This window comes from Penicillium verhagenii, assembly GCF_028828195.1.
Source record: "Penicillium verhagenii strain IBT 33310 chromosome Unknown utg000005l_segment0_segment0, whole genome shotgun sequence".
Classification (NCBI taxonomy): domain Eukaryota; kingdom Fungi; phylum Ascomycota; class Eurotiomycetes; order Eurotiales; family Aspergillaceae; genus Penicillium; species Penicillium verhagenii.
The window spans coordinates 3,413,683-3,425,071 of record NW_026643169.1 but is presented as its reverse complement, the minus strand read 5'-3'; the positions used below and the strand labels follow the sequence as shown (position 1 = coordinate 3,425,071).

The following is an 11,389-nucleotide window of genomic DNA, read 5'->3' as shown; positions in this document are numbered from 1 at the left end:
CTCCGGGTCTCAGATAACGCTGCTTTGGATCTAAAAGCTGCAATAACACTATAGCCTGTATCTTTAAATCAGTTCATTAGCAACAACTTCAATGACTATCCTTGTTAGAAGCGATGATCATGGCCTCGGCAGTCCATATTAGAGCACCCGAGCTCCAAATACATTATTTGACCTATAATCCTCAATGCAATGCAATAAATTGATGTCGTGGATGCGGAAAAGAACGGAGTAGATCTGACACCTGAAGCCGAACAAACTGCGGGTTTGGTCCGTGCCGCCGCCGGGGAAAGTTCGCATCGTTCCACTTTTCTCTCCTTCACATTTCAAGGATCCCAGACGCGCCATGATCCTTTTACGGTCCGCCATACTAAGGCCGGGGCCGGCTCAAGAGGCGATCTTATATTCACGATGTCTGGCCCAATTACGGACCCAAGCCCCCTCGGGAGTCCGGGGCTTCCTATCGTCCTCGAACCAACGAACCGGCATTAAAGCAAATCGATCCTCCTCACCCCTCCACAAAACCTATTTCTCACCTAATCGACTTGCCGACGGCTCCAAAACCACCGGGGCACTCTTGTCGTCATTAGCATCGTCAAATTCCAGCACCCAGTCCAAGTCGAGCAGCTCGGAGCCCTCCAATCCTTCCGCAGCTCCGAACAGCTCGACAGAGACAGCTTCCGAACCAATTGCGCCTGAAACTGCCCAGAGTGAACTGCCACATCGACGGAGGAAACGGTTGAAGGAGGATGAACTCAACAATGCTCAATCGGAGCAGTCAATTCCCCTTGACGCGTCAGCGCAACTGTCGAACATCTCTGCCGCTCTCCCCACCACGTCCCTCCGCCGCAAATTCGCCGCATATCTCGCTCTGACGAAGCCTCGTCTTTCCTTCCTGATCGTTCTCACTACTACCTCTGCATACGGAATGTACCCTATTTCCTCATTGCTCACCCTCGACCCGGCCATGACCCCACTCCCAACTCTCTCGACCTCAACCTTGACCTTGATATACTTGACCGTGGGCACATTCCTCTCATGTTGCAGTGCTAATACCTTGAACATGATGTTTGAGCCAAAGTATGATGCATTGATGTCTCGGACAAGGAATCGTCCCCTTGTCCGCGGGCTGGTCTCGCGCCGTGGTGCTCTTCTATTTGCCGTTGGTACCGCGGTTGTCGGCCTGGGACTTTTGTACATTGGAACCAACCCAACAACAACCACCCTGTCCGCAACAAATATATTCCTATACGCCTTTGTGTACACACCATTGAAGCGTATCCATGTTATCAACACATGGGTTGGTGCAGTGGTTGGTGGTATCCCACCGCTGATGGGCTGGATTGCGGCGCAAGGTCAAATCGCTACAACTGGGCATGACACCTGGCGTGACATGCTATTCAGCGAATCCAGCATTGGTGGATGGTTGCTTGGTGGTATCTTATTTGCTTGGCAGTTCCCTCACTTCAATGCTCTCTCACACCTTATTCGGGACGAGTACAAGGGGGCGGGATACAGAATGCTGTGCTGGGTGAACCCGTCCATGAATGCTCGTGTTGCACTACGGTATTCCGTGCTAATGTTCCCTATCTCCATTGGTATTTGGTGGGTCGGTGTTGTTGGCCATGGTTTCTTGGTTGGAAGCTCCGTCGCCAATGGCTGGTTGGTTCTTAAGGCCTACGGCTTTTGGAAACACCAAGGTGCCCAAGGTACCGCCCGGGGCCTCTTCTGGGCTAGTATCTGGCAACTGCCCATTCTTCTCGTCGGTGGACTGGTCACAAAGAAGGGCCTCTGGGATGGTGTATGGCGGAAAATCTTTGGACAGCCAGAGGAGGACGAAGAGGACGAATATCTGTACTATGAGGATGAGGACGAAGCTGTTGGAACTGACGCTCAGTCACAAGCCTCTTCCGTCCCCTCGGTGAGCCGGAAGAGCGCTTTGTCCACTGCATGATAGACTTCATGGCCAGTGTTTTGAGTATACATTGTTGGACTATGGGTATAGACATACCCTTCCACACATCTCTTTTGTTTCCTTCTTGAATTGTCTGATTCAAATTTATACAGCGGCTGGGACTGGCGTTTTTTGGTCATATTTTCTTCTTGTATAACATCTACATATGGAGCCAATTGAATTACCTCCAATCTTTTTGAAATTATAAACTTTTTTTCCACTGCATCCAGGCGTAGACATACTAGCAACTGGTTGTCACGATGTCAATGAATTGATAGGAGATTGTAACCGGGTATCTAAATGTATGGTACACATGTGCAAGTATAATACAAAGCCGCCAACAAACGCGAATGATACATAAGATCCACGCAGCCGAACGCTGGCATAGTATACACAGATTATATCGAACAAATTGCATCTACTTCCGCAGCTGCAAATGATATGTCTCAAGAGCCTGAGCCGTCATAGGACTAGGCGCACGAACCATAGCATCATCACCACCTTTACCTGTCTTAGGGAACGCAATAACATCCCGCACAGACTCCTTACCCAGCATAACAGCAACGAGGCGATCGAATCCCAGTGCCAAGCCAGCATGTGGAGGACAGCCCGCGCGCAGAGCATCAAGCAAGTGCGAGAAGTCCTCAAGACGCTCAGCGGGCATCTGCAGGATATCACGGAAAATGAACTCCTGCACAGCAGCATCGTGGATACGACGACTACCACCGCCGAGCTCGACACCGTTAACAACAAGATCGTAGTGGTCTGCAATCACTTTGGTGGGGTCTGTAAGGAGGAGATCGACATCTGCGGCGGTCTTGGGCGCGGTGAACGGGTGGTGGGTGGATGAGAGGCCAGCAGCGCCGCCCTGGCCGGGCTCGGAGTCGGAAGAAGGCGAGAAGAGGGGGAAATCGACGACCCACATGAAGTCGAAACCGGTGGGCGCGGGCTTGAAGCCGGAGGAGACGGCTGAAGCATGGATGGCGCGGCGAAGGTCACCGATTGGCGTTGAGCCACCGGAGAAGGGGGCGCGAGGGCGCGCTTGGAGGATGATTAGATCGCCGTGGTCGGGATCTAGCAGCTCTTCGACTTGCTCGGCGGCTTCGAAGCCAAAGGGCTGGAGACCGCACAGTGGCTGTTTGCCATTGTAGACGAACACACCAGGGCCGCCGTCGGGGTTGCTGTTGAACGGGGCACCAGCTGGTGAGTCGAGGAATTGGCTGATGAACTTGTGTGTCTCGGCTGGATCGTTTTCGTTACCCTCGAGCTTGAAAGCCTCGACGATGGGGTCATGGAGGTCTGAGATCTTGCCAATGAGGTCGATTGGAAGCACGTGGTCCAGTTTAATGATCTCCATGCCGTATCTGGTGTCTGGTTTGTCAGATCCATAGCGGGCCATGGCCTCTTGGTAAGGAACTCTGCGGAAAGGGCCCTCCGGGGCAGGATCTTTCATTAAAGTGGACCATAGGCGACGGATGACACCTTCAATTGTGCGCATCACATCCTCGCCCTTGGCAAATGACATTTCAAGATCAAGCTATACATCAAAAGTGAGTACGGGGGTTTCCAGCATTCGGTCCTGGTCTTCAAAACATACCTGTGTGAATTCAGGTTGACGATCCGCCCGAAGATCTTCGTCGCGGAAACATCGTGCAAACTGGAAGTATCGTGGCAAGCCACTAGCCATTAAGATTTGCTTATACTGCTGCGGACTCTGCGGCAAGGCATACGCCAATCCGGGCCGGCGCGTAGGAACCAAGAACTCCCGTGCGCCCTCCGGCGTAGACTTAAACAGCAACGGAGTCTCAATCTCTGTAAACGGTGGCTGGCAGTTTCCCTCCAGTTCTTGTTTACAGATATTATGAACCTGAGCTCGGAACCTAAGCGCTTCACGCAGCTTGGCGTCAGAGCGAAGCTGTAGATACCGGTGCTCCGGCGAAAACACCGTCTCCGGGGTCATGATGATCTCCTTGGGGAAGTCATTTAAAGGGTGGATTTCCTCCAACGCAAGCTCCCAAGTGTCCTCGACGGGAATCTCGCTGTCCGTTGCCTTTGCCTTTTTCTTTTGCACGGTTCCACGCACTGCGACGGGGCTGTGGGTGTTAAGCGATTTGAGCTGTTCGAAAGCGTTGTTCTTCGCAAATGCGACGATCTGTAAACTGTGTTTCATTGTTGGGTCCGTCAGGCGTACAAAGGAGAGTTTCTTGGAGAGGTCTGCTCTATGGCCTAGGTATCCATGCAGGACGACTTCAGTGTTTGGCTCGGCCTGCGAGAGGAACGACTCGAAGTCATGGGTCGCAGGGGGGAATTCCACTACAGAAGTATAAGCGCATTAGCAATTGATATTTCTGATTTAAAAGAGTATATACACATGCGACCAACCCGCTTTTTTATAAGTCTCCAGGAAGCTAGGAAGCTCCGGTGACTGCTGCTCTCGGAGACAAGCCGGGCGATGGAAACGCCGCGATGCCGCGATAGATCGAACACATGGTGTTGTACGTGAGCCACGAATCAAAGAGGAAATAGCAAAGCTCGAGCGAAGCCGTATTGGCAGCTGGACGCTCGCACTCAGCATGATGTATGAATAATATGCAGTATTGTCAAAATGTCAACGGTTCAACTGATGATGGTCTGACAATTAAAAGCGGCAGAAAAAGAAACCGCCGAACCCGCCCACCTAAAGCAGACTAGCGTGGGTGGTTATCATATAATTGCGGGTCAACACCGCTTTTTTTTTTCTTCTTTCTTCATCCTTCCAAGTTTAATACTCGTGAGTCTACCTGTTTCACCAAAATCCACTCAATTACTGAAACTAACCTCCTATCTAGAATGATGAAAGCCTAGTGTGTTCTATATGATATATCTCAACTCCCTGAGGCTTGTGGCTCTCCCTCTCTTTTGAGGGCTTAAGGGCTGCAAGACTCGGGAGAAGGGAGTTTGAAATCTGCGTTCGGCACACCACCTTGTTAAAACAACGGACGCGATGAAGGCATCTCTGACCCTTATCAACTTGAAGGTGTTTATCTACTGGCAAGACACCATAGATAAGATACAATGCAATGCAGAAGAAGAGAGAATGTGGTCCTGGAAAGGCTGTTCTTTGAGTGAAAGGTTGGTAACCGGACATTCATGGACGTCTTTATGACAGTGTACCTTGTTATCCATACTTTTAGCATATTTGACAAAGATAAACAATAACAACATATAACAACAATAATATAATAACAATATACTCACAGCCTGATTTAAAATCTATCAATTCCAGTATAATCACATTGAAGAAACCCCGAAGAAAGCTTTTGCTCTTTACCCAAAAATTCCTAACCGAAAATCATCTTGTCTAAGACGTCCCTCTCGCCGCTGTTCTCAACCAGACTCTTGAATACTCCGTTCTCAATTCCCATCAGCTCCCGAGGTGAAGCAAACTCAACAGCCTTGCCGGCATCCAACACAAGAATGCGGTCAAAGTCTGCAATTGTGCTGAGACGATGCGCAATGACAAGCAGCGTAGTCGCATTGCGACCAAACTCTGCCCGAATAGATTGCTGGATTTGTGCATCTGTCTCCATATCTACAGCCGAGGTGGCCTCGTCGAGAACCATAATCTTAGGACGAGCGACAATAGCCCGAGCAAGACAGAGGAGTTGTCGCTGACCCTGTGAGAGATTAAGACCACCTTCCGAGATGTTCGATGACAGAGACGTGAAAATGTTTGAATTAGTCGCTTGAACCGTGGCAGTATCGGGTGTGGTTGCGCCAGTACTGCCAGACGGTCTATCTTGGGATGTGAGGGTGGCCTCGTCATCAGACGACGAAGTCAAGTGTACACGGGCCAAGGCATCAGTCAGTTCAGTGTCACTGTACTCATCGAAAGGATCCAGATTGGATCGCACTGTTCCGGAGAAAAGAACTGGGTCCTGGGGAATGATAGCCAGGCGACTGCGGAGATCATGCAGCTTGATCTTAGCCACGTCCAGGCCATCGATGAAAATATGACCCTGACGAGCCTCGAGGAAACGGAACAGGGCCAGCGTAAGGGACGATTTACCGGCACCTGTACGACCGACGACACCTACTCGCTGGTTCTTCTCGACGGTGAAACTGAGTCCGTTCAGCACAGGCGGCAGATCTGGCGCATAGCCCACAACCAAGTCATGGACCTCTAGGCGTCCCTCAGTGGGCCAAGCAGCCGGTACATCTGCACCACCCTGGTTCTCAAGCTCGATGTTGGAATATTCAATCACGCGCTCGGTAGCATTCATGTTAAGTTCGATATTAGAGTATGTTCGCAGGGCAAATGTGATTGCCGAGTTGCATTGCAAGGCAAAGCTCAAGGCGAAACCTGCCATGGAAGCGGAGATACCAGGGAGAGAGATGACCAATGCTGCAGTGAGAGTTGAGAAGATCGCTCCAACAACATTCATGCGAATGCCCAACCAGCGGTTGAATAGCCATACAGCCCACCAAGACTGAGCATGAGCATTAATCTTGTCGTAAATGATGTCGATGAAGGCGCCGCTCTTGGTGAATGCGCGGATGGTCACCAATCCAGCCAAGCTAGATCCGAACTGCTCTAGGACAGGACTCTTAGCAGTGCTCTCCAGACGCTTAGCCTCACGAGCACCAGCAAGATAAGTCATGGACAGCTTGAGGCAGATAATGAGTAGCGCGGTCGCAAGAGCAAGCACAAGCGGGGAAACTAGAATGCCTGCCACAATAATGCCACAGACATCCAGCGCTTCACCCAAAAAGAAGCCCATTTCGTACCCCAATCGTGAATCGATAACGTGGAAGTCTCCTGTGAACCGGTTAAGGATTCGACCCAATGGGACTGTATCCAGCCAGCGTAGGGGAGCACGTAACACGGCAAACACCAGGCCGTCGAAAAGGTTTCTCGAGGCGCGAATGCCTGCAGACAGAGTGCAGTAGAATCTAACTGTTCCGACCATACAAGCAACAACGGAGATAGCGATGTATGTACCAAGGTACATAGTGAGGTTGGGATCATGTTCAGACGGAGCAGACATATTCATTTGCATCACAGGGTATTGTAGCATCGCAATGGTCGTGTCGGAGTGAGCGTGCGTCATAGATGATGAGCTAGTCCAGATACTGATCCACCATGACTATGGAAGGTTAGCTATTTGAAATTGCTGTGAATATATTCTCGATCTTGAAACTTACTCGTCCAACCATCAGTATAGCATATGACAGGTAAACTGCGAGTGTCACAGCCCATGTAAATGCACGGCCGCCCATTCCAAAGTAAGTCTTATAGACATCGAGTCGAACAGAGCCCTTCTCTTTCCCCTCCGCTTCGACAAACTTCTTAGGTGTATCCTTAGGTGGTGCAGCAGCATTTCCATTTCCATTAGCTGCACTGCTTTGGCGTCGGCGGGACGTGTTCGAGATGACCTTCTGAAGAGTTGCGCCGTCAACATCCTCGGCATCCTTTTGATCATCGGGGACTTTGTGATCCGCTTCCTCTGCAGCTTGCTCTTCGCGAAGGATATCATCTAGGTGGTTAGATTTCCTCAGTTCGTCAATAGTGCCTGCGTATTTCACACGGCCATTTTCCAAAAGTACGGAATAATCAGTGAGAGGGAGACAAAGGGCGACGTGGTGGGTCACCAAAACACGAGTGCGACCCTGACCAAGCTCGCCTGTCAAGGCCTGCTCGTAGACATGCCGTCCAGTATGCGCATCTAGGGCACTGAAAATATCGTCCATGACAAGAATTCCAGCCCGGGAGTATAATGCACGCGCAAATGATACACGCCAGCGTTGACCTCCACTGAGGTTAACGCCATTTGCTCCAATATCCGTCAGTTCTCCATCGGGAAGCATCTCCAAATCCTTTTCCAGCGCACATGCAAAGAGAACTTTTTTATAGCGGGATTCGTTAAATGGCAATCCAAAAAGGATGTTTGCTTTGATGGACGCGTTTTCAATCCATGGGATCTGGGCAACATATGCGATCGCGTCGTCAATGATCCAATTGGCATTGGTAGCCAGGTGATCGAATCGATCCTTAAGAGCGGGTGGGACAGGTACTCTGATAGTACCTCCCAGAATGTCACATTCGCCCAGAATAGAAGCCAAAAGAAGACTCTTTCCGGATCCAGTTCGACCGGAGATCACACTCAGACCATTCTTTGGTAGATTGAAATTGAGATCCCGAAGAAGGAATCGCTCTTCCTCATCGGCCTCATCTTTGTCTCCAGGATGGTGTTCCGCCGGCCAGGCTACCGAGGCATCTTCAAAGGAGATACTCTCGCCAGGGACAGTGTTGACGACCTTCTCGGAAGCGTTCATGTACTCATCAATGCGATCTGCACTAACCATAGCCTCCAGCAGGTTGGTGATAATTTCTGGCAAAATAGCGAGTGCCATTTCCAGAGAACCGAAAACAGAAATGGCCGTGAACGCAACGGAGGCGGATAGCCCGCCATTGAGAATAGCATAGACAGTCAAGGAAACGGACGAGAAAGCGATAGGGCCAAGAATCCAAATTGCCATGAGGAAAACATCATAGAAAAAGGAAGTCCATAGGGCACCCAGCTCGTTTTCTCGAACCATTCCAATCTTTTTCTGCCACTGGCCTTCCAACGCCGAGAATTTGACTTGACGGATTCCCTGGAGAACTTCAGTGACAATTGCCATTTTCTGATCTCGATGTTTCATGAGTCTGTCCTGCGCGGATGTGTATCGTTTGGTGACATAGATATTTGCCGGCGCAATGAAGATAGAAACCGAAAGACCAGCAAAAGCGCTTTGCCAGCCCAGAATCTTGACCAGGAATGAACACCCGATTATGATTTTGAGAATTGCACTTGGAATCAAGTACAGGAAAGAACTGACGTCGGAAATGCGGCGGGCATCTATGGCCGCAAGATTGACAATACTCTGGCGACTTTTCTTGATATCGTCGTCGTCATCTTCTTCCTCTTTCTTGTCTTCCGCTAGCAATGCCTTCGCAGAAGCTTGCGAATCTTCAGCTTCCTTTGACTTTTTTATGTACTTTGCATCCTTTCGGCGCATAGACTTGGCAAACACGAGAGCCGTGAGTTCTGCGTAAATTGGAATCGCCAGCTTGGAACAAACACACCAGAAGAGCCACGCCTCGACGAACGAGAAAACAAACATGAAACCTCCCAGAGCAAATACCCAGATCCAAGAGCGACTAGAAGACCAACCCTCGTCATCACGGCCCTCTAGAGAGTTGAGAATATTGAATAGCGCAACTTGAGGGCCAAATGTCAGGAATCCAGTAATTCCAATTAGACAGAGCTGGAGCACAAAGGTGCGCCAGTGGGTGCGCATCACACCCTTCCAGAGCTTCCGACCTCCCTTAGCCCGTTCAAAGGTTTCGCGGAGACGACCGGCGCGTTTTTCAGCTCGGAGTTTAGGCAAATCGCTCAACTCCAGATTCTTGTGGCCGATCGTGAAGGTCAGGAGTTGACTAGCCCAGACGAAGCTGTAACGACCGAGAGTCGAAACGGTCTGTTCTTGGTCCACGATTTGACCTTCGAAATAGACATTCGGACGACGCGGTAAAAGAATACTGAAGAGTGCACGTAGGAAAGCACTGCCGATGTTCGCACCGACAAGGCCGATCCATGTTCGATTTTGGAGCAGACCACTGTGAGAAACCCATGCTTGTTGAATTTCAAAGCCTGCGACTGCGATAAATATGAGACTTGCTCCGAAGGAAAATTGACCCAATCGGAATCGGGTGGTCGGACGAGGTTCGGTGAAGAAGGCGATCCCTTGGATGGCAAATAAGACCTACGCGAGTCAGCATTTTAATTTCGATTGGGGTTCGCATAGATTAAGGGCAAAAGTTAATCTAATTGGTTGATTTGTTCGTCCTATACATACCCAGATAGCAAATTGAATCCAATTCACCAGCGTATCATTCAGATTGCCGCTCGTAGTGGAAAGAATGGCGAGTGCCAGTGAGATGGATAAACCGGCGATGGAAAGGACCACAATTGCGACCCGCTGCCATTTATCCGAAAAGGCTCGGAGGGATTCCTCGGTCGCCTCACCGTCTTCATCACGATAGGCAGTAATAGCTAAATCGCCTTCGTCATATTGAGGTCGAAGCAGAATCCGATCGACAATACTCTTGATGGCCTTGATGCTGCCAAGACCAACTACTCCCAGGGCAACTGAGCCCGTGACAATGGAAGCGTTAGGGGACATGCTTCATATCGTATGAAAGAAATGGATGTAAAGAAAAGGGAAGAGGAACGAAAGGAGGGAAAGAAAAGCCGGGGAGAGGTAGCCAGGGCCCCAGTGTATATAAGACGTGGAATAATGCAATCTCGAGGGGGAATTTCTGGTGTGCTTATCTCAAATCCGACGAAACAGTCATAGCGCATTCGCAATGGCTAATGTCGCATCCACGCCATCGAGCGGGGAAATCAGAAGCGATGCTTATTCCTCATGAGCCATCGTGAGTCACTTTTGTCTCGCTTTGAATGTTTTCATGCTGATCCATCTGGACATACCACAGGCCTCGTAATGCTTAATTGCAGAGTGCTCGCCACTCCTCATGACCAGAGCAATCTCCATGCATGTTGGCGTCCCAAGGTTCAAGCCCATGGGGTCTTAGATCCGGGATGGAGAAAAGAAAAACGGTGTAGGGATAAGCAAAACGATTATTGGCTGATTCCATGACTCACGGGCCCGGCTTGCAGGATGCATGATCGGAGCCCCGTGGGAGTGGGACCCCGAGTGGGACAAGTGGATACTAAGCGGGCACCTGTTCGGGCTTGGTTTGGAGTGGAAGATGTCAAGTGCTGCTTTCCGGTCTAGTCGGAACCGAGTCTATGATAACAACCCGCGGTTTTATCCTAATAAATATTGCCTCTTTGACTCTGGTGGAAATTGCTTCCTTTTCTCTCTTCTCTCTCTTCTCTCTCTTTTCTCTCTTTCTCTGTATTTTTATTTTTATTTTTATTTATCTTTATTTTTTTAGCTCTGGCGCTTTCAAGCTTTTTTGCCTAAACTCCCCCCTAGGAATAGCACAAGCAGTAGTCATTCTCTAGTCTGCATACTATGTGCATATCCCTTGCCCAGAGACGAACCTATAGGTTTCAATGTGCTAATAGCTGCAGGAACATGCATCCATCCCACTAAAACCCTCGATCTGATCATGATTCAGAGTTATCTTTAGATTGAAGATTCCAAGGTTTATTATTCAAATTGACCCTGTGTTTTCAATTAGGGCTGTAAGAAGTCCAGTATTTAATATTTGGAACTATAACTCTACATTGTCTTCGCCCTATTAATACATCAATACTAGTACCTTGGTAATACAGTAATTAATTTACGATACCGGTTTCTCCCGATATTTCCGTACCATAGTAGGCAAGAGATCGTGTATTCAAGTCTAAGTTGTTTCAATTACGAGAATACAATACAGCCTTA

General features: G+C 49.5%; 3 protein-coding genes across 3 annotated transcripts; 1 reads left to right on the top strand and 2 right to left on the bottom strand.

The window, feature by feature from the left end:
* Positions 1-343: 343 nt before the first annotated feature.
* On the top strand, positions 344-1,951 carry cox10 (protoheme IX farnesyltransferase; the record flags this gene model as incomplete). The annotated part of the gene is made up of 1 exon (XM_057164197.1): positions 344-1,951. One exon carries the CDS (start codon positions 344-346, stop codon positions 1,949-1,951), a length of 1,608 nt encoding a protein of 535 aa, XP_057022878.1.
* Positions 1,952-2,369: 418 nt separating this feature from the next.
* On the bottom strand, positions 2,370-4,526 carry N7466_004799 (aspartate--tRNA ligase MSD1; the record flags this gene model as incomplete). Its single annotated transcript, XM_057164196.1, has 3 exons — positions 2,370-3,488; positions 3,549-4,264; positions 4,334-4,526. 3 exons carry the CDS (start codon positions 4,524-4,526, stop codon positions 2,370-2,372), a joined length of 2,028 nt encoding a protein of 675 aa, XP_057022877.1.
* A 745-nt stretch (positions 4,527-5,271) lies between these two features.
* N7466_004798 (uncharacterized protein) lies at positions 5,272-10,159 on the bottom strand (the record flags this gene model as incomplete). The annotated part of the gene is made up of 3 exons (XM_057164195.1): positions 5,272-7,077; positions 7,136-9,739; positions 9,833-10,159. The coding sequence occupies 3 exons, from the start codon at positions 10,157-10,159 to the stop codon at positions 5,272-5,274; spliced, it is 4,737 nt and encodes a 1,578-aa protein (XP_057022876.1).
* Between the last annotated feature and the right edge of the window lie 1,230 nt (positions 10,160-11,389).